This window comes from Hyla sarda, chromosome 2 (genome assembly GCF_029499605.1).
Source record: "Hyla sarda isolate aHylSar1 chromosome 2, aHylSar1.hap1, whole genome shotgun sequence".
NCBI lineage: Eukaryota > Metazoa > Chordata > Amphibia > Anura > Hylidae > Hyla > Hyla sarda.
In genome coordinates, this window is record NC_079190.1 from 93,999,912 (window position 1) to 94,022,242 (window position 22,331).

The 22,331-nt window shown below is 41.6% G+C and overlaps 1 protein-coding gene and 1 long non-coding RNA gene across 4 annotated transcripts in view; both read right to left on the bottom strand.

Annotated features, from left to right (window-relative positions):
• Window positions 1-10,614, bottom strand: part of LOC130357666 (uncharacterized) — a 45,124-nt gene extending 34,510 nt beyond the window's left edge. The window contains exon 1 of the long non-coding RNA XR_008889215.1: window positions 10,494-10,614. This is a non-coding gene — a long non-coding RNA (uncharacterized LOC130357666). The remainder of the gene's footprint in view (window positions 1-10,493) is intronic.
• A 3,744-nt stretch (window positions 10,615-14,358) lies between these two features.
• Window positions 14,359-22,106, bottom strand: LOC130357664 (transcription factor Sp5-like). 3 transcript variants are annotated; one of them, XM_056560396.1, is made up of 2 exons: window positions 21,970-22,106; window positions 14,359-15,842 (listed from the first exon to the last, which is right to left on the bottom strand). In XM_056560396.1, the coding sequence occupies exon 2, from the start codon at window positions 15,702-15,704 to the stop codon at window positions 14,871-14,873; it is 834 nt and encodes a 277-aa protein (XP_056416371.1). In that variant the 5' UTR covers window positions 15,705-15,842; window positions 21,970-22,106; the 3' UTR covers window positions 14,359-14,870. The 3 variants fall into 3 exon arrangements, with proteins under 3 accessions (XP_056416371.1, XP_056416372.1, XP_056416370.1); XM_056560397.1 differs by having other exon boundaries at window positions 21,963-22,105; XM_056560395.1 differs by lacking the exon at window positions 21,970-22,106 and adding an exon at window positions 17,577-18,239.
• Window positions 22,107-22,331: the final 225 nt, after the last annotated feature.

The following is a 22,331-nucleotide window of genomic DNA, read 5'->3' on the forward strand; positions in this document are numbered from 1 at the left end:
TTGGTCGATGAATTATCATCTTGTGTTGTAATCAGCGTTGAGCAGGAAGGATTTCTATTTCCTTGTCTCATCTCATTGAATTGTAATGTGCACATTTTGCATATGAAGACTTCGCAGGTCTGGTGACTGGTATCTGATAGAAATGCTGCTCTTTGTTTTTGTTTCTTTTTTATTGTGTCGCTTTGTTTATTTTTCTTTCCTTGTTTATGTCACCACTTTCTACAGATGTACAACAAATGGGGCTACACTTCATATTGTGTCATCGGGGATCAGCAGGTATTTCCACCATCTCCAGCATAACAAGCAATTGTCTCTACAAACAATGACGCGTTACAACAACCCTGGACAAAGGGTCTTAGATGAAACTTAAATAAAGAGGACACAGTCCAATGTGGAGCGTGCCCGGCGCTGCAAATCCACTAAATAAAATGTTCCGCTAGACTATCCCGGCACAGTGACCCTCTCGGTGCTCCCATATGAAAGTTCAGAATGCAAACCATATCAAGGTATGTAGAAATGAAGCACTCACCAGGTCTTGATACGAATCGTCAGCTCTTTATTCATTTTGGCTTACAGCGATCCTGTTTTTACGGGGAGAGCGGACAGGTGGAACAGAGTGGGGGAAGTGAATGGGCGATGGTCCATTATCGCGCTTTCGCGCTTCGCCAGGCGCGCTTCGTCAGGTGCGCTTCGTCAGGTGCGCTTCGTCAGGCGCGCTTCATCAGTCCGTTATCGTGCTTGCGCGCTTCGTCAGGCCCCCCTTTGGGGGGCCTGACGAAGCGCGCAAGCGCGATAACGGACTGATGTCTGACGAAGCACGCCTGACGAAGCGCGCCTGACGAAGCGCGCCTGATGAAGCGCGCAAGCGTGATAACAAACCGTCGCCCATTCGCTTTCCTCACTCTCTTCCACCTGTCCTCTCTCCCCGTAGAAACAGGATCGCTGTAAGCCGAAATGAAATAAAGAGCTGACGATTCGTATCAAGAACTGGTGAGTGCTTCATTTCTGCATACCTTGATATGGTTTGCATTATCTAAGGGTTAACAGAGAACGGAGGATAATTTGTCTGGCCCTCACTGCTCCTCACAACTGTCGGACTCATTTATTCCATAGCGTGTCAATCCTGGCATCTCAGTAAAGAAATACAGATTTATCACCTCTTATGGCAACTGTTCTGATACACTTTGTTTTTCAATCAGAACAGACATAACGAAAAGGGACATATAAGAACATAAGTGGTTGCTCCTTTAACTGGGGCAAAGATCGCTATCCTAGCCAAGTTTTATTTATTCCAATGGTGAAGACAGAGTGACTTGTTGCCAGCCCCCCTGCATTCATTCAGCTCTTGAAATAATACATTGGGATAGGGAGTAGGGCCTCTTAGGCGGCATTCACATCTCGTTTTTGCAATACGGGTCCCGTATCCCGTTTCTGTACAAAAAACATATGTCTCCAAACCGGACCGAAACTTATGCAACCGTATATGCCTCCTCACTTTTTTAAACCATATACGGTTTGAAAACGGATGTCTGTTTGCATAAGCTTTAATACGTTTTCCTTGAAAAAAAAACGGATACAGTTTTATGTTTGTCAACATTTTAAATAAAGTTCTTCTTTTTATTGAATTTCCCCCCAAAAAAATATATATATAAAAATGAAAAACCGTATTGTGCAAACCGGATGTAAACGTATACGGGTTGTATACGGTTTTTTCTCCGGGACACAAAACCGTTTAGACTACGGTTTTGTGTATGGGTAAAAACTGTATAAACCCGTAAATGATGCAAAACGTACACAACCTGATGCTATGGTTGGCATACAGTTTACAATGAAATGTCTATATATATATACACGGTTTGCAATACGGTTCGACAAGTTTTTCAATGAAACCGGGACGGGAACCGTATTGCAAAAACGAAATGTGAATGCAGCCTTAATAGGACATAATGCCCCCAACAGCCAGTAGTGCCCTCCAATAGGAAATAGTGCCCTTTAGTAGCCAACAGCCCCTTATATAACAATGTTCCCTTAAGAATTAGCAGTGCCCCTGTATTAGAAATTAGGATTAGAAATAATAGCTGCTTTCTATCAGAAGCAGCACCACCACTCTTGCCCTCAGGTTGTGTGTGGTATTGCAGTATAGTTCCATTTAAGTGAATGGATCAGAGTTGTAATACCACACAAACCCTGAAGGCAGGTGTGGTGCTGTTTCTATCCCTGGATAAACTCTTTAGTAAATAGTATACACAAAGTTTTCGTGCGGATTCCACGTGAAATAAAAAAAAAGCAATGTATGAAAAGCACATTTTTCTGTGCACAGAGAATTCATGGGGAATTCATGCCAAATTTCCCCATGAATTCTGCAGAAATTCCGCATATATGCAGAAAGATGCATAATTCTGCCTCAATATCATTTGGCTGGAATTCCTCATATCTAGGTGGAAAATCTGACATGTGAACATAGCCTCAGACTCTGGCTATGTTCACACCTTGAAATTTCCGCATAAAGATGTGGAATTCTGGCCAAATGATGCAGATGCAGAATTCTACATCTTTCTGCATATATGCGGAATTTCTGCAGAATTCATGAGGAAGTTCCGCATAAATTCTCAGTGCACAGAAAAAGGAGGTTTTTCTTCATTGCTTTGGTTAAATTTCGTGCAAATTCTGCACTCAATTTGCATCAATTCCGCATTTTGAAGAGAAAAAATAAAGCCCATTCACTGGGCTTTCGCCTCCAAATTTTGCATAAATTTAGGACAGGACCTTTCTTTATGCGGAATGGGGAAGGCAGAATTTCCGCAGCGGAAAGACCAATGCGGAAATTCTGCAGTATGAATGGGACTGCGGAATCCCGTTAAAGTTTATAAAGCTGTAAACACATGCAGAATTATCTTTCTGAAATTATAACGTGCAAACATAGCCTCTCAGTTACCATACAGAGCATATATTTTTCAGTTTCTGAGGACATCTAAAAGATGCTATAGAGCAGTGGTCTCCAAACTATGGACCTCCAGCTGTTGCAAAACTACAACTTCCAACATGTCTGGACAGCCTTTCCAGACATGCTGAAAGTTGTAGTTTCGCAACATCTGGAGGGCCACAGTTTGGAGACCACTGCCATATAGTGAAGGAATCTGTCCATGGGACCTTCGAAAAGTGGTCTATCCCTAATATACATTTATATATATATATATATATATATATATATATACACATATATATATATATATATATATATATATATATGTGTTAGAAAAAATCTTGTCCACAGCACCACAATTGTGTAAAAAAACGTGAATTTATTCCATAAGAGGTGTCCTTACAGCAGCGACATCTAATGACACCTCTTAGTTTTTTTTACACAATTGTGGTGCTGTGGACAAGATTTTTTCTACTGCCTATGGGATGATCCTCTAAACAAGGGTCTAGGATCTGCGTGCACCCTCCTACGGTTTTTACGGACTGTGGTTGTGGTGTTCTTCTACTTCTGCTGTATATGTATATACATACACAGTAGAATCCCCAATAGCTGAAACCCACGGGGAATAAAAAGGCTCAAAAATCTTTCTAAATGACTGAAAAATAAAATCACCTAAAACACAATAAAAAGCAATATTATAGTAGACTCTCCCAGTGCTGTTTAATCATCCCATACCAACCCCCTTTACCATTTCATCCCCCCTTTATACCCTGTGCCACTTTATTCCCCCACTGCCTTGTGACAAATCATCCCCCCCTTACCCCCTGTGCCACATAATTTCCCCTTGATCCCATCTGTGCCAGAAGGGGATGATTTGGCACAGGGGGGTGAAGCGGGGCCTGGGCCCTTTACTGAGGTATTGGCTGTACCCCCCTGACTGTGGCCCTGTGTACAAGGTGGGGCCAGCACATAAGCCTGGTTGTGTTTTGTCCCCTTATAAGGTGTGTTTGCGTTTGCTATTGGGAATGTCCCCTATTCGGAGGGTGGAAATACATTGGGGAGATTTATCAAAACCTGTGTAGAGGAAAAGTTGCTGGGTTGCCCATAACAACCAATCAGATCGCTTCTTTCATTTTTCACAGGCCTTTTCAAAAATGAAGGAAGCGATCTGATTGGTTGCTATGGGCAACTCAGCAGCTTTTCCTCTAGACAGGTTTTGATAAATCTCTCCCATTAAGTCTTATGGGACTCTGCTGGGGAATTAAAAACTGTCCGCTATTGAGAAGGTATCCTCTAAGGCTAAGTTTCCACTTGGTTTTTTTTCTGGCAGTTTTTGGATATCTGTCACTGCAGTTTTTGAGCCAAAGCCAGAAGTGGATCCATAAGGAATAGGACATATAAAGGAAGAACTTACACTTCTCCTCCCTTATGGATCCACTTCTGACTTTGGCTCAAAAACTGCAGTGGCAGTTATCTAAGGGAGATTTTAATGTATATATATATATATATATATATATATATATATATATATATACACACACACACACACACAATTCTATTCCACAGTAAAGAATACAATGTATCATCCCAGTCTCTTTAAGTCTTACAGACTAAGAATACTATCATTTCAAGTGTGAATTCCCCATTGATAGGGATTCCTTTTCGAGACCGCTCCTCACATCACAGCCATGGTAAGCGGAGGACATTTTCCTTCATTACAAATTGAAGCTATTTACACACAGAGCTCAGAATGCCGACTGTTAATGTGTAGGGAAGTTAATAGATTCACAGAAGGATGAGACCAAAGAGATGGGCCTGAACCTGGTGGGGGATCTTAGACATCAAATGGGCCAGCAGCCCGGCTTCCTGTGCTTCATTGTTCCTCTTTTGTTTGTCTATTTGCTCCCTTTATTCACCTCAAACTGTGAAGCACCACGTTCCTGATAAAGGTTAACTCCTCCGACACTATTACACCAGCAGACAAATGCACACCAGGCTCCTTTACCGGAAGTATTTCAAAGCGCTCCAGCCTTTCTTTATTGGATATAAGACCTTATTACAAAGTGTCCTGACCTTGAATTAACCTGTTAATCCTATGGATGGAAAAGCCAGGGTGAAGCTTAGATTGATTCTCTCACAATTGACATATCCCTACTGCATTTGTGGTCTTTATTACATAACAAGTAAACTGTGAATGGACTAATGCAGTGAGGTTCTATATCAGTGCACCTGTGGCAAGTCAGCCAGGAAACTCACCTATCATGGTTCTTCTTTATTAGCCCTTTAAATGCCAAGTTTTGTGCACAATAATGCACAAAGCGAATGGCTGGACGTTATATTGTGACGGAAGATAGTTCGGAAGAAAATAGTTCATTAACTATTTTCTCCCGTTACTATCTACCGTCACAAGATAACAGCTGTTATCAATAACGGACTATAATGGGTCCAAACGGCTATTAGAAAATCCCATAGACTATAATGGGATTTTCGAACAGACGTATGGGATTTTGTTACTGCTGTTTTCAGCTGGTTTTCAGACGGAAGTTCATACGGAGGTTTACAAACGGAGAATTTTGTAGTGTGAAAGAAGCCTTACAGCGGACGCCGGAATCGGGATTTCCTTGACAGAAACATCTGCTGTTAATCTAAAGGGAGGGGGGGGGGGGAGGGGGAGAAGAAGTGGGCTACTATCACAGCTACTATTTAAGCAAACAGACAAAGTAGAAATAGAATGGAATAGAGTACGGCCATGTTCACACAATGGAATTTCCGGCCGAATCAGGCAGAAAAGTTCCGCTTGGAAATTCCGATGCAGCAGAGTGCCATTGTTTTCAATTAGATTCTACGGCATAGTACACATGGCAAAATTTCCGTGGCTGAATCATGTTTTGCATGATGCATGAGTGAATAGTAAAAACAAAGGGTAAAATTGCCACTGAAAAGAATAGGGGGGCCAGGTACAAATAAATATGTACCTTTATGGGATGATGTCAATCATGGTTTTTCTTGGCTTGAGGTAGCCAGTGCACAGAGAACATTGCTTCTTTATTTACTTTGCATCCACTTTCTAAAGACTGACCATCTCCGACAGCTCTTGGACTTTTTGTCTATACAGATCACAAAGGAAAAACTGTGTACAGATTTGTTCATGGCTGTAAGAGGGAACCCACGGTAAGAACAGGTGGATTGTGGTACCAAAACAGACAAATATAGGAATGGATAGTACAGATCTTTCTAGTGATCTTTTTATACCTAGGCCGGTAACAAGGGGGCATCCTCTATGTCTAGAGGAAAGAAGGTTTCACCATCCTCACAGACAGGCATTCTTATAGCAGAATACTGTTATATCAGTGAGACTACAGAAGTCTCTGCCACATGATCCATCACTGTGGTTCCTGACTACCAGCAGGGCCGGTTCTGCCTATAGGTAAAATAGGCAGCTGCCTAGAACGCCCTCTTGATGGGGGCGCCATTCTGCATGCTACAAGAAAGTTAGTAGCCAGCTAGCATCCGAAGCCCCGGCTCACCCAATGCACCCGCCCATCCAACACCACCGTGTCACCCCAATAGTAAGGTAATTACATGAGGAGGAGGGTTGTTACAGTGTGTCACCCCAGTAGTAAGATTACATGAGGAGGGGGTTTGTTACAGTGTGTGATCCCAGTACTAAGGAGATAACATGAGAAGGAGGTTTGTTACAGTGTGTCACCCCAGTAGTAAGGAGATTACATAAGGAGTGGGTTTGTTACAGTGTGTCACCCTAGTAAGGTGATTACATGATGAGGAGCTTTGTTAGTGTTACCCTAATAGTGGGTTTGTTATAGTGTGTGACCCCAGTAATAAGATGTTAAAGGGCGGAGCGAATGGGACAGCAAAGGGCCAGCAAAATTTGCTTTCGTCTAGGGTGGCAAAAATCCTTGCACCAGCCCTGGCTACTACACATTGGGCAAAACAAAAGAATTTAACAAGACCGGCCCCTTAGGAAAAAATATATTACATCATGTTTATTAATACAGTCCAACCAGAATCTTCTGGTTGGAAATATCAGCAAGAACACTATATAATGTTATTTGATTCCATTACTACAAAGCAGAACATCAGCTCTTCAACATTAGCCATTTAGCCTGGTCTAATAACATATTAAGAAACCTCTACAATTAATTATTAATTAAAATACATGTAAAATTCATGTATGTATCCTATCCCCTTTGAACAGAGCTGCTAAAAATTCTCACGCCCTTGCCCCAAGCAGTGTATTTACCAAGTCTGTCAAGGCATGAGCACTCTCTGAAGTTTGGCCTAGAGGGAACCCTGCAGGAGAGAGCACATTGCCAGGATTCAACTTCCCCTGGACAAGCTGATGGCTGGGAAAAAAGCAACCGCTTCCAATAGTTTCTGCTTTCTGGGTAGAAGTCACCTGGCCTCAGATATTTTTTTTTTATTATTTTTTTTTTTCAATTTAGATTTTATTAAACAAAGGCAAAAAGTAAAAAAAACAGTAACAGATAAACAGTGACAAATAAAGTGCAGTAAGCAGTAGCACGATAAACAATTATAAGGAACGCAGTCCTCAACAAAAAGTGAGCACAATCATGAAAGTCATGGAAATCTCAATGAGCAGTCCAAGACAGGCTAACTAGTGAGTTTTAAGTATATCTAAGAAGGAGGGGAGAAAGGATGGGGAGAAGGAGGGGGGGGGGGAGGAGGAGGAGGGGGGGGGGGGAGACCAAGCGAAAAAGGAGTGACAAACAGCCAAGATACATTACAAACAAGGTATTACTAGGGGGAGGTCACTGGGGCATCAGAAGGGTGGGGGGGGGGGGGGGTCTTCAAAGCCCGCCAACCATGGTCGCCAAACTGATAGAAACTTGTCATGTGACCGATCGGACCTACTAGACATCTCCTCAAATCTACATAACTGTCGTACCTTAGAGATCCAGTTGGCATCGGTGGGAGGCAGGGGGTCAAGCCACTTCAATGGGATCAACAATTTTGCAGCGGCTAGAAGATGGGCAATTAGTGTGTCTTTGTGGATCTCCCTAGAAGGACCAAGCCAGGTTCCAAAGAAATTGGGGTGGGAAGGAGAGAGTTGACATGAGATTCCACTTCTCTCGAGAACTTGCTAATGACAGGGCACGACCACCATATGGGAGTGAGACTATCCACCTGCGTCCCACACCGCCAACATAGCTTAGTGGAAGAGAGACCATGAGTGAATAGAAATTCAGGAGTTCTATACCAAAGGGAGAGAATTTTAAAATGGGATTCCCTCAGTCGGACACATCTAGAATATCCCTGGGAGTGGGAGAGGATGTAGTCAACTTCCGAGTCAGAAAGTGTAATACCCAACTCACGTTCCCAAGAGCCAAGGTAGCCTGGACGGGAGAGATGTGCCACTGGGGAACAGATAGTTTTGAGACAGGACAATTTGTGTAGGGACTTCGAGTGGAAGACTAAAGCGTCCTCAAACTCGGGCTGGTCCCTCAACTAACCACCTTTTTGAAGAAACAATGAGCAGCATCGTTGCAAATGGTGTACATGTAGAAAAGACAAGTGAACTACCGGGATAAGGGATTGCAGATGACTCGCTGTCGGGACCCCTCCATCCGTGAACAACTGGAATACAGGTATGTGAGACAGTTTGGACCAGACATGTGTGTAGGTAGTGTTGATGCAACCAACGACCTCGGGAATGAGAGAAGAAGGAAGCAGCGGGGAGAGAGAGAGGGAGAGAGTTGTGGAGCAAGGCAGGACCAGACAGAAAAAAGACCCAGAAACAGGATAGAGGGGTTTGAGTGGAGGTAACGCCTCGACTTCTGCAACCAAAGGTCCGTTATCAAGCGAGGACCAAACGCCGACCGAGACCATGAAAATTCAGAAAGAGAGGTATCGTTAGTAGGAGTAGACTGTGAGGAGGACGAAGAGAAGCATGAGATCCATCTCCTGAGTTAAACCGCTTTGTACAGGGCATAGACGTCAGGGACGCCCAGTCCACCCCGACAAGCAGAACGTGTGAGGAGAGAGTAGCTCATTCGGGGCCTCTTATGTCTCCAGAGGTAAGTAGAGAACACTTTCCTCATAGAGGCGAAAAAGGATTGGGGGAGGGCGATCGGGAGCATCTGAAGCTTGTAAGCAATTTTTGGAATCACGTAAGTCTGCAATACATTACGTCTACCTATCCAGGAGATGAGAGGGTTGTCATAGTCCTTAAGGAGTGTCTGAATGTCTGAAATAAGGGGTAGTAAGTTGACTTCGTAGAGTGTCTGGCCGGACGGAGTGATATGGACCCCTAGGTATTTCAGGGAAGACTTTGCCCACGGAAACTGGGACAGTGGGGCTAAACTGGCGACTTGTGAGCTGGACAGTGTGATATTCAATAGCTCAGATTTAGAAACATTGACTTTGAAGTTTGAGAGGAATCCAAAGTCCGTGAACAAGGACACCAGACAGGACAGGTCCTCCTCCGGATTCGAGAGAAGGAAAAGCAGGTCATCCGCAAAAGCCAATACTCGCAATTCTCCAAATGGAGTCCCAACCCCTCTTATAGAGTCATGTTGCCTGACTTCCTGAAGCAAAGCTTCCATCACGAGCACAAAAAGGGTTGGAGACAGTGGACAGCCCTGCCTGGTGCCATTGGGGATTTGGAAGGATGGAGAAATAGTGTCATTGATCAGGAGAGAAGCGTAGGGACAGGAGTATAGGGAGAATATAGCAGTTATGAATTTTGTTGGGAAGCCAAATTTTCGGAGTAGGTGGTCTAGAAACTTCTTGTAATAGGCCAATGGGAGGCCGTCAGGCCCGGGGCTTCTTCGCGGAGGAAAGGAGGCTATCACCCCCCGAACCTCCTCAGGAGTAACTGGTTGTAGGAGAGTTTGTGACATAGAATCATCCAGTAACAGTAGGTCTAGGCTCGAGAGGAATCTCTCATGGAGATGGTTCAGGGGAGGGACAGAATCTGAGGTTTGGGGTTCAGGAATGTTGTAAAGAGCAGAATAATACTGTTGGAAGTGGTGGGCAATGTCAGTGGGGGAGTATAATGAGTCACCGGTGCTATTCTTAATGGAGTGGATATGTTGTTTTTCCCTAGGCTTTTTGAGCAAAGAAGACATCAATCTGCCCACCTTATCACCATGAGCATAGATACAGTGTCTGTGATGTAGGTAGGCCTTGGACGACTGCGAAGAGAGGTGAGAAAGCAGCTGTTCCCTAAGGGATTGTAATTCGGAGAGCGTGGCAGCCAAGCGTGTTCGCTTATGCGTTCTCTCCAAAGCCGAGATAGCGGCCAGCAAGTCATCAACTTTTTTCCTAGCCTCTCTCTCAGTCTTGTACCCCATGAAATGAGAATTCCCCTTATGTAGGCTTTGTGAGTTTCCCATATAATTGGGGGAGAGGGGCCAGAATCTTTGTTTATCGAAAAGAACATGTCAAGATGATGAACTAGGTCCTCAACAGCCCTCGGGTTTTCAAGTAAGCGTTCATTGAGTCGCCAAGTCGAAGTAGGAGAGGAAGAGGGTGACAGAGAAAGAGAGAGATATAGGGGCATGGTCAGAGATCGTGATTGCGCCAATACCTGTAGATGTAAGTGAGGGAAGGAGCAATGAATGGATCAGCAGGTAGTCCAGACGTTGATAGGAGTCGTGGGTCTGGGAGTAATACGTGTAGTCACGGACAGAGGGGTTCAGAGAGCGCCAGGAATCTGCAAGAGATAAGTCAGCCAGTTTAGAATGCAACTTTGACAGAGAGCGTTGAGAGACGTTAGGAGCCGAGGAGGTAGAATCTAAGCACGGGTTCAGTGTCACATTAAGATCTGTGCCAAGAATGATTGGAACTTCAGCAAAAACTTTAAGATCCGACAGCACCTTCAGATAGGGGATAAGTGTTTGATCGCGGGGGGGTCCGAACGCTGGGGCCCTCTCCCGTGCAGGGGGCGTGCCAGCCGCAGCATGACGTTGCGGCCGGCACACCTCCTCCATACATCTCTATGGGAGAGACAGGGAGGCAGCATTTGTTCATCAGTATCTCCAGAAGTACCCGGCCAATCTTGACCATTTTGTGGTTATAAGGAGGTATTTCGAGGCTAAAATACAGGAGGCAGACGGGAGAGCTGCAGGCACGAAAGAAAGAGAGCAGACACAAAATAACCAATTGGGACGTAGTCTACAGAAAAAGGTAACTCCAGTGCAGTGTAAGCGATCCATTTAATGGATTGCTTACACTGCACTGGAGTTACCTTTTTCTGGCATTTAAAAAAGAAAACAAAACTTGACATGTAAAAAGTATTTGATCAGTCGGGGTCTCCTTGGTAAAACCCCCACTTATCATTAGAATGAGTGATCTCGGTCCCGGTTCACTTGACAGCTCCATTATAAGTCTATGGGGCCTTCTAGGGAAGTGAAGAGCACTACCGCATGCTTCTCCCTGCTTGTAATGATCGGTGGAGATCTCAGCACTGAGTCTCTGATCGAGCAAAACTTTTGACATATTTCTGACATGCCAAAAGTTTTGTTCAAATGACAGGAACACTTAAAACCACCTTATTTTATTAATCAATAGTTCAATAACATCTATCTTACACCATAGTCTTTGGACTGTCTCTAACTTCAAGGCTTCGGTGCGACCACATGCTTTGTACCCCTATAGATTTGTCAGATTCTTACCTTATATGAATTATAAAAGGTAAATCTTATATTAGAATCCAATTAAAGCTGGATATTTCCAAGACACTGAACTAAATCATATGTAATAGAATGGTTTTAGTGGCAAGCCTTTAAAATGGGGGCATTCCGAACAAGCAGATTAGACATTTTAATGGGTAACAAGCTGTGGTCAGCTACTTAAAGGTGTACTCTGGTGGAATGTATTTTTTATTTTTATTTTTTTAAATCAACTGGTGCCAGAAAGTTTAACAGATTTGTAAATGACTTCAATTAAAAAACCTTTACCCTTCCAGTACTTTTTGTCTTTTCCACAGTGCTCTCTTCTGACACCTGATGCCTGTATCAGGAACTGTCCAGAACAGGAGGAAATCCCCATTGCAAACCTATGCTGCTCTGGACAGTTCCTGACATGGACAGAGGTGTCAGCAGAGAGCACTGGACTTGACAAAAAAGAAATTCGAAAATAAAAGAATTTCCTCTGTAGCATACAGCTGCTAAAAAGTACTGGAAGGGTAAAGATTTTTTAATAGAAGTCATTTACAAATCTATTTTTAACTTTCTGGCACCAGTTGATTTAAAAAAATAAAAAATAAAAATAAAAGTGTTTTCCACCGGAGTACCCCTTTAACATCTAAAAAGCTACTCTAATGGACAACCATATTCTTATATACTACAAAGGGCTGTAGAAGCATAAGTAATGATTCCCTGTGCTGCATTTTTCATGCCATCCCATTTCTTGCCATGAAAAATAATTATTCCCAAATGTTACTCCTTGCAACCATTTTTTTACAATCCAGAGGAGAATGTAAGTCTCATTATGCACCCACCCAACCAATTATAGATCCATGTTGTATTTATCTGCAATCCGACATTCACACATCTCTGTATTTCATTTGGTAAACAGGCGTTTGCTTGTTTCTTGGCTTATTTTTGGCCCTTTGGAGGAACGAGTGTTTCTTGGAACCTCATTTAGCCGATAATCGGCCTGCCTAAAAAGGCCTTCAAGACTCTTCAAAAAATTATGGTCCACAGTAGATAAGGGGCTAATTCCTTTAAAGGGGTACTCCAGTGGAAAATTTAAATTTTTTTTGTTTTAAATCAACTGGGGCCAGAAAGTTAAAAACAGATTTGTAAATTACTTCTATAAAAAAAAAAAAAAATCATAATCCTTCCAGTACTTATCAGCTGCTGTTATGATCCCCAGGAAGTTGTTTCTTTTAGAATTTCCTTTCTGCCCAACCACAGTGCTCTCTGCTGACACCTCTGTCCATTTTAGGAACTGTCCAGAGCAGGATAGGTTTTCTATGGGGATTTGCTCCTACTCTGGACAGTTCCTAAAATGGACAGAGGTGTCAGCAGAGATCACTGTGGTCAGACAAAGGAAATTCAAAAAGAAATGTACTTCCTGTGGATCATAACAGCAGCTGATAAGTACTGGAAGGATTGCCCCTTTAAAAGGTAGTATTGGGCCACCCTACCGGTTGGTCAACTGTGCGGCCTCTTTTTATGCAGTGGCGTCTTGTGTACTTCACAACATATGTTTTCTTATTGTGTATGCAAATATCTTAAGAATTCCATACTAAATAATCATATAGTAACGCATGCTTTCCATCCTCCTATGTTATGGTTTCTTTCGGTACCCTGTTTTCAATCTGGCTATGCACACTACAGGCAACCATATGTTCAGAACATACGGAATAATAGTACTGGTGGGGACACATTGCATAAGCCAGGAGAGTGGAGTGCCAACATATACCACAGAATTGTACATCAGATAGGTGGACACCGTCTCCAGACATCAGTCAGGTATGATGACATTCAACATGCCGATCCTTTGTAAATCTGGAAAATAAGTGCCGCCCGACATGTCTACCTCTCCCCATTCCAGTAAACATGGCAGGACAGACTCCCGAAAGCAGCCCTTTAAATAAATTGTAAAGTCCCTGACATTATAACCAAAATGTGTGTGTGTGTTGGGGATACTATAGAGAGTCTCTAACCTATTCAGCAAAGATTAAATGTCTCTGAATTGTATACAAACAAGGGCTCAAATTCTAAATATTTACAATATCTTTAGTTGAACTTTAAGTATATTGTTAACTACTTCTATAAAAATCTTTATCCTTCCAGTACTTAGCTTCTGTATACTCCAGAAGAAGTTCTTTTCGTTTTGAATTTCCTTTCTGTCTGACCACAGTGCGCTCTGCTGACACCTCTGTTCATGTCAGGAACTAGAGATGAACGAAGTTACAGCAATTCAATTCGGCACGAACCTCGCGGCTCGGTGGTTGCTGACTTTAGCCTGCATAAATTAGTTCACCTCCTAGGACTGTATCCACCTTTTCCAGCCCACCGGAGCACCTGAAAGCAGGCTAAAGTCAGCAACCGCTGAGCTGCGAGGTTCTTGCCGAATTGAATTACTGTAACTTTGCTCATCTCTATCAGGAACTGTCCGGAGTAGGAGTAAATCACCATAGCAAACCTCTCCTGCTCTAGACAGTTCCTGACATGGACAGAGGTGTCAGCAGAGAGCATTGTGGTCAGACAGAAAATAAATTCAAAAAGAAAAGAACTTCCTGTGTAGTATACAGCAGCTAATAAGTACTGGAAATAATTAAGATAAGAAATAATAAAATAGAAGTAATTTTTGAGACCCATCTAGTGTACAAGCATTCATTGCAATAGAAGTCACAGCTGGTTACTTATGCTATGGCTCAGCTTACAAAATTTAGAGAAAATAAATGATTAAAAAAAAAAAAACAGTATCAGATGTTAAGAAATGAACATATTTTATTACGACACTCACAACACAGCAACATTTTATTTTCAAGTCCATAAGAACATTTACTGAAGAAATAGATCACCTGGAAATGAATGTCCGCAATCAATTGGGGTTTCCTTTTTATACATGAAGTGTTGGAAGCAAAGTCCGAACAGAGTCCTTTAGTTTGGGATGAGAGATCTCATTCTCAAGAAGTATGAGAAAAACACATTTATGACCACTCTATAAAGAAAGATTTTTAGCCGGAACGTAGAAAATAAGACTTTTAAAGCCACATGGCATTCCTATTTTACACATTTATAAATAGGCATTAATACTTTTCTTATGCACATCATTTCAGGCACAAAGTCCCCATAATTTGCAGGCCACTTTGGTCAAATAAGAAGCTGAAGGTAAAACATATTTAAGGATGTCCTATACAACCCTGTAAACTGTCCACTGTAAAGATTAAGGAAATACATCCTAACGAGTTAAAATAATAGTCCTTTATGAGCTCAATAAATACCATTCATTCTGTCTTGATACAGTCCACTGGAGGACCTGAACACTTCCCCTTTTTGTTCTGATGGGTTTTTGTATGTTTAGCAAGGTGGTCGCTCCTCATAAATCTCTTCCCACACTCTTGGCACCCAAAACGCTTTTCTCCGGTGTGAGTCCTAAGGTGCCTCTGCAGTTCATCAGATCTTGTGAAACTCTTCCCACAGAAGACCCAGTTACATACAAAAGGCCTCTCCCCAGCATGCCAACGCAAATGAGCTTTGAGATGAGAGGTCTTCCCATATACCTTGCCACAACCTGGAAGATGACATATATGAAGCTTCTTCTTCCCTGGTTCCTCATTGCCTGGAGAGGCTTGGCAGTTTGGGCACTTACATCTTCTGCAGCGTCTAGTGTTGCTTAGCAATGTTTTAGAGGAGCTCTGAAGAAGTGCTGCAAGTTGAGGTTGGGGTCCAACTACCAAGGAGTTTGTCAAGTGGAAGGAATGAATGTTATTTGGATTTGCCTGTTGCAAGCTCCACCAAGTCTGCTCATCCATATGTCCAGAGGGCATATGTCTTTGGGTCAATGTGGGTGCGTTTTGCATGAAAGTGAAGTCCTGTGTCATAGAATTTGGGTCTTGGAAATGGTAAGTAGGGTTGGTTGGAACTTGTGGAGCTAACACCTTTACGGGAGACAAATCGAAGGAATAAACAGTCGGGTCAGCTGGAGGAGTCAATGGTAGTTCATGAGACCCTACCGCCTGCATATGACCAGCATACTGCATTTTCGGAACACCAAAAGCCACAGCATGAGATCCCATTCCTGAATTTGGAGGTACTTCATTACTCCAGAGTTGAAACATTGTTGATGAAGGTCCAATAGTGTATGAAGAGGATTGTGGGTAATCCCGATTAGCTCTGTGTGGTATTACTGTAGCCGAGGGACACAGGTTCAGGGAGGGTATATGTCCTGTGTCTGGAGAGGCGTTGGGTGTCCTGTCCTATAAAAAAAAAAAAAAACAATGGTAAGTTAATGGGTCAATGCACAACTATACAGACTTAGCACCATTAGGATCGGCTTTCTACAATTACTGCTGTTACAGATATGCTATCTACAATCTATATTCACCGAGATGAAAACTTAAAAAAGGACCTTAAAAAGAGAGATGAAAAGCGAAAAACTAGTTCCATATAACAAGTGTCAAATAAACAACACAAATCCAGCAGCTGATACTATAAAAATACACCTGATAAAAACAAATGAGTCCGGCACTGCTGCTCAATTCAACACCTACTCGAATGCTAGACACCAGCTCAATATCCCATGGAACTTCACAGGGGTGAAATCGAGTAAAGGATAAGCAATAGCCAATGGTTCAAGAAGTAAGAGGATGCACTCACCCAAGATACTTGCTGGAAGGAATCTTTATTCACAAACAGCTTAAAAACGTACAGCGGGTAGAAGCAGAGGAGCAACCTCACAGCGACAGACTGTTTCCTGCACTTGGAGCGCACTTCCTCGGCAGCCCAGCGCAGGAAACAGTCTGTCGCTGTGAGGTTGCTTCTACCCGCTGTACGTTTTTAAGCTGTTTGTGAATAAAGATTCATTATAGCAAGTATCCTGGGTGAGTGCATCCTTTTACTTCTTGAACTAGATACTATAAAAATACTAGGAGGACAAGACAAGTATCTGGCTGTTTTGCAATGGCTTAATGCAGATTTTACATAACATTTCAATACAAAGTTACGATAACAGATTCGGGACTTGCTTCCAAATGTTATACCAGTGTTTCCCCAACTAGGGTGCCTCCAACTGAGGCCAAAACTACATACTCCCAGCATGCCCGGACAGCCCAAGGCTGTCCGGGCATGCTGGAAGTTGTAGTTTGGCCACAGCTGAAGGCACCGTAGTTGGGAAACACTGTGTTATACTGACAATCTGAGAAATACTAAGACATTTCCACCACCTCAGAAAGCTATATACCTTCTCTACTTAATATGGTTATAGCAGTTTTGTATCTGTACACTTTTATATTTGCAGTATTACAAGATCAATTTAAAAACACCTGCAAGGTGTCTTGAAATTGATCTGGTCATACTGCAAATATAAAAAAAAATAAAAAAATAAAAATAAAAAAAAAGTACAGATACAAAACTACTATAACAATATTAACTAGTTATAGTAAGCTTCATTCCAAGCTTCCTTCTGATGGGTTAATAAGTAAATCATATCTAGGTACTGTCGCTCCTAAACCTTCCCCAATAGTTGTTAAATACACTTTTTTTTATCACCTCCACAGGACTATACACACTGTGTCTATTACCAACCCAAATACCCTGCGAGAGATCAAAGTTTCTTGAACCCCATTTCTGTTCTGGTTCTGCTCCTCCGGCCATGGTTCTGGAGAACCCAGCTCAGTGCCAGGTGGTGCGAAAAACAGTGAAACCCAGCCACATTGTTTTTTTTCATACTAATACATCCTAGGTAGTTATTTGCTACCGACAATTATCTTTACTAACACATTATATGTATATATATATATATATGCTATACCGTAAAGTTGTAATAAATAAATTCATTACACTTTCTGGCTTCAATACCCCCAGTTCTATGCATAGCAATAGCTGTTCTTAAATATCATTGCAAACAATGCAGCTTATGAATGAATGAATGAATGAGACATTACTTGACAACCTTCATGCATTCAGAGAGTTATATATAAGCATGATCTTACCTGTAAATAAGCCTGTAAAGTGTTTTCTCTGTGTAGAACAACCATAGAAGCCATGAGGTATGTCCTAGGTAGGTAGGTAGGATCAGATCATCCCCAGAGCAGGTGAACAGATGATGTTACTTCCCCAGCTCTCTCCTAACTCATCTCCCTTGTTTGATCCTCCACTATGCAAACTTTTTTTTTTTTTTTGACTGCCTGTCAGCCAATCAGGAGTGAGAGTGTGGATTGTCTTTGAAGTGAGGAAGCTAACCAATCATTAAAATAGATTGAACCATTTTCAAAGTGGAGTCTAGTTTATGCGCAGACCCCCTGCTGGGGGTGTCTGTTATGTATGCAGAAGGCTGGCTCTGCACAGATCAGGATGTATATGCTGGTTTTGTTAGGGATTTGGTGTTTTTCTCTATTTAATGTTTTTAAAAGGTCCAGGCGGTTTGAAATAGTTAATAGAATGCACTCTAAGAGGAAGCAAACATAAGAGGCATGGGATTGCTGCATAGAAACCTGCCTGGTAGTCTAGGGGTTAAAGTGAAGCTGTATCATTCAGTCAGCTAATAAGGGACTCCGTTTCTTTTCTTAATCCGGATAACAATAGAAAGCACCAGGTAAACATTTGTCGCTAATACCATCACAGCAGATGTGTCAATGGTGCAGGAATGGAACTTCTCATATATTAGGGGAATAATCTCATTTTTATGAAATAACAAATCTCCGTTATAGTGAGTTTGATTAATATTTGGGCTTAATATTTGCCTTATTGGACTATGTACAGTCTGGTACTTAACATGGTTACATGGCCCTACACAGCCACCTATGTCCTGCCTAGGGCATGATGCCCAAGGCAGGAGATAGGTGGCTGTGTAGGGCCATGTAACCATGTTAAAGGGGTTATCCAGGAAAAAACTTTTTTATATATCAACTGGCTCCAGAAAGTTAAACAGGTTTGTAAATTGCAAATGCAAACCTCTATTAAAAAACCTTAATCCTTTCAGTACTTATGAGCTTCTGAAGTTAAGGTTGTTCTTTTCTGTCTAAGTGCTCTCTGATGACACGTGTCTCAGGAACCGCCCAGTTTAGAAGCAAATCCCCATGGCAAACCTCTTCTAAACTGGGCGTTTCCCGAGACACGTGTCATCAGAGAGCACTTAGACAGAAAAGAACAACCTTAACTTTAGAAGCTCATAAGTACTGAAAGGATTAAGATTTTTTAATAGAAGTAATTTACAAATCTGTTTAACTTTCTGGAGCCAATTGATATATAAAAAAAAGTTTTTTCCTGGATAACCCCTTTAAGTACCAGACTGTACATAGTCCAATAAGGCAAATATTAAGCCCAAATATTAATTCATGTAAGAAACTACACTGCTGGTGCTGGGAAACCTAGGAGACCTCAGAATGCCATACATGACTGTTTAAGCCAATTGGGGCACTTTCCACTTGGACCAAGTCAAATCTGACAGCCGATTCTAACAAATTGAGTGGAGAACAAGTGTCTGAAGATTCGCTTATCTCTATTTGGTTCAGAGAATTCTGATCTTAAATTCATTTTGCATAACAAAAATTTATAATAGAGAACAGGGTCCATGCAGAAAGCAAAGCCGCTTGTACAGATCCTTCATGATGATAACTAGAGATGAGCGAACTTACAGTAAATTCGATTCGTCACGAACTTCTCGGCTCGGCAGTTGATGACTTTTCCTGCATAAATGAGTTCAGCTTTCAGGTGCTCCCGTGGGCTGGAAAAGGTGGATACAGTCCTAGGAGACTCCTTCCTTAAAATGTATCCACCTTTTCCAGCCCACCGGAGCACCTGAAGGCTGAACTAATTTACGCAGGATAAGTCATCAACTGCCGAGCCGAGAAGTTTGTGACGTATCAAATTTACTGTAAGTTCAGTCATCTCTAATGACAACGACTATAGAGTTCTGTATTATAGACTCCTTTTTTATGTGCTCTCCTATAATAAAAATAAATAAATAAATAAAATAAAACACTATGGGGAAGATTTATCGAAATCTGTGCAGAGGAAAAAAATTGACCAGTTGCCCATAGCAACCAATCAGATTGCTTCTTTCATTTTTCAGAGACCTGTTTAAAAGGTCAACTTTTACAATTTTATTTACAGTATATTTTTTTCTCTTTTTTATTTAAATTAATTAATTAATTTATTTTTTATGTTTGGATTTTGGGGCTGAGAGAACAATAGAGACTCTTTCCTAGGACTGTATCCACCTTTTCCAGCCCACCTGAAAGCTGAACTAATTTATGCAGGAAAAGTCAGCGATCGCCGAGCCGAGAAGTTAGTGACGAATCAAATTTACTGTAAGTTCGCTCATCTCTTGAGAACAACCTCAGTTTTTATAAGAATATCCTTTACATCACTGGTCTTCAAATTAGTACCAACAAACTAATACTCCCGTGCTAGGAGTTGTAGTTTTTCAACATCTGGGGGCCCACAGTTTGGAGGCCGCTGCTTTAAAAAAATCTGGTAGACACAAAAACATTAAAAAGTAAAAAAATAAATAAATTAATAATAATAATAATAATAATTTACTATTCATGTCATCTACACTTCTCATTTCTTTTAAAATAATAAACCATTGAAAGTTAAAAATCTTATAGAAAGAGAAGAGAGCCAAGGAAAGGGGATAGGTAGAAATATACCATCTGCCTCGTGGGTCATATTGTAGGTAAATTTTATCCACCAACCAAATGGTGCACAAGGACCTTTCAAAGTGTCTGCTGAAAATGTGGTTCGCTTAAAGGGGTATTCCAGGAAAACATTTTTTTTTTGTAGATTTGTAAATTACTTCTATTAAAAAATCTTAATCCTTTCAGTACTTATGAGCTTCTTAAGTTAAGGTTGTTCTTTTCTGTCTAAGTCCTCTCTGATGACACGTGTCTCGGGAAACGCCCAGTTTAGAAGAGGTTTGCTCTTGGGATTTGCTTCTAAACTGGGCGTTTCCCGAGACACGCGTCATCAGAGAGCACTTAGACAGAAAAGAACAACCTTAACTTTAGAAGCTCATAAGTACTGAAAGGATTACGATCTTTTAATAGAAGTCATTTACAAATCTGTAACTTTCTGGAGCCAGTTGATTATATATATATATATATATATATATATATATATATATATATAAGTTTTTTTTCCTGGATAACCCCTCTAAATCTCTCTTTTCTTGGAATAGAATCATGTCTGTGTCTGTAACACAAGGTGGCTACAGTTGTTTCTCTGATATTTTTTTGTGATGCAGAGTTTTACTCTCAGGCCTATAAATATTGTAACAGAACGTTGCCTGAAACCACAGATCCTAGTTACCCCATTCAAACATTTCTTTACATAGTCATAATGTATGCATAGCATTTTGGTACCAACCCTAACAATGTGCACAGGGCGGACAGGTAATCGGGAAGAAGAGTTCATTACAATACAATACTGGGAAGAAGAGCAAAAACAAACACAAATGATCAACAGCTAACAAGATCATTGTATTAGTGGAGAGGAATAAGTGGCTGATAAACAATGTGTATAATGCATAGATATGCACAGCACACTCGCATTGTCTGCACTATATTATGTATACTGAAGCAGGGGTCAGTCGGGTATTTTCAATGCAGTAGCAGATGCAGGGTAAATGTAGTATCACATGGCGACCCTATAGATCAGTCTTCTTCAACCTGCAGATGTTGCAAAACTACAACTCCCAGCATGCCTGGACAGCCAACGGCTGTCCAGGCATGCTGGGAGTTGTAGTTTTGCAACATCTGGAGGTCCGCAGGTTGAAGACCACTGCTATAAATGAATGGCCATGTGATACAAGGGCCAGAGCTGTATTTGCCATTAGGCGCCTCTGCGCCTGTGCCTAGGGGGCAGCCTTTCAGTGAGTAAAAAATAAAATAAATAAATAAATCATCCTCCTACTACTACTCACTAGTGTTGAGCGGCATAGGCCATATTCGAATTCGCGAATATTCGCGAATATATGGACAAATATTCGTCATATATTCGCGAATATTCGCATATTCATTATATTCTCGTTTTATTTTTGCATACGCGACAATTCACGTATGCGAAAATTAACATATGTGAAAATTAGCATATACAAAATTAGTACACGCGAAAATTCGCATATGCGAAAATTAGCATATGCAAATTTTCGCACGCCAGTCTCACACAGTAGTATTAGGGCCTTCTTTACACCACACAAGCTGGAAGCAGAGAGGGATGATCACTGTGATGTGTACTGTGAAGAAAAAAAAAAAAAACGAATATTCGTAATTACGAATATATAGCGCTATATTCGCGAAATTCGCGAATTCGCGAATATGCGATATTCGCGAATAATATTCGAATTGCGAATATTCGCGAGCAACACTACTACTCACCACTTACCGCTACTACAGGTTACATACACACACTTTTGATGTAGTTGCCGCCACCATGTTTTGGCTTAGAGAATAAAATTCTCCTGCAGATCTTCTGAAGCAGCCGCTCAATGGGGGAGATTTATCAAAACCTGTGCAGAGGAAGAGTGGTGCAGTTGCCCATAGCAACCAATCAGATTGCTTCTTTCATTTTCCACAGGCCTCTTTAGAGGCCTGTGGAAAATGAAAGAAGCAATCTGATTGGTTGCTATGGGCAACTGCACCACTCTTCCTCTGCACAGGTTTTGATAAATCTCCCCCAATATGTTGTGGATTTGTGATTATATTCACCACTTCTTGCTTGTAGAGGTGAAATCCACAGTGAATCTG

What these genes read in the sequence shown, in the direction of transcription:
- LOC130357664 (XM_056560395.1), bottom strand. Translation starts at nt 17,630, where the DNA reads ATGGCTTCTATGGTTGTTCTACACAGAGAAAACACTTTACAGGCTTAT. An exon ending in CTTTACAGGCTTATTTACAG is followed by an intron (nt 15,843 to 17,576) that starts GTAAGATCATGC and finishes TTTTTTTTATAG; the next exon opens with GACAGGACACCCAACGCCTC.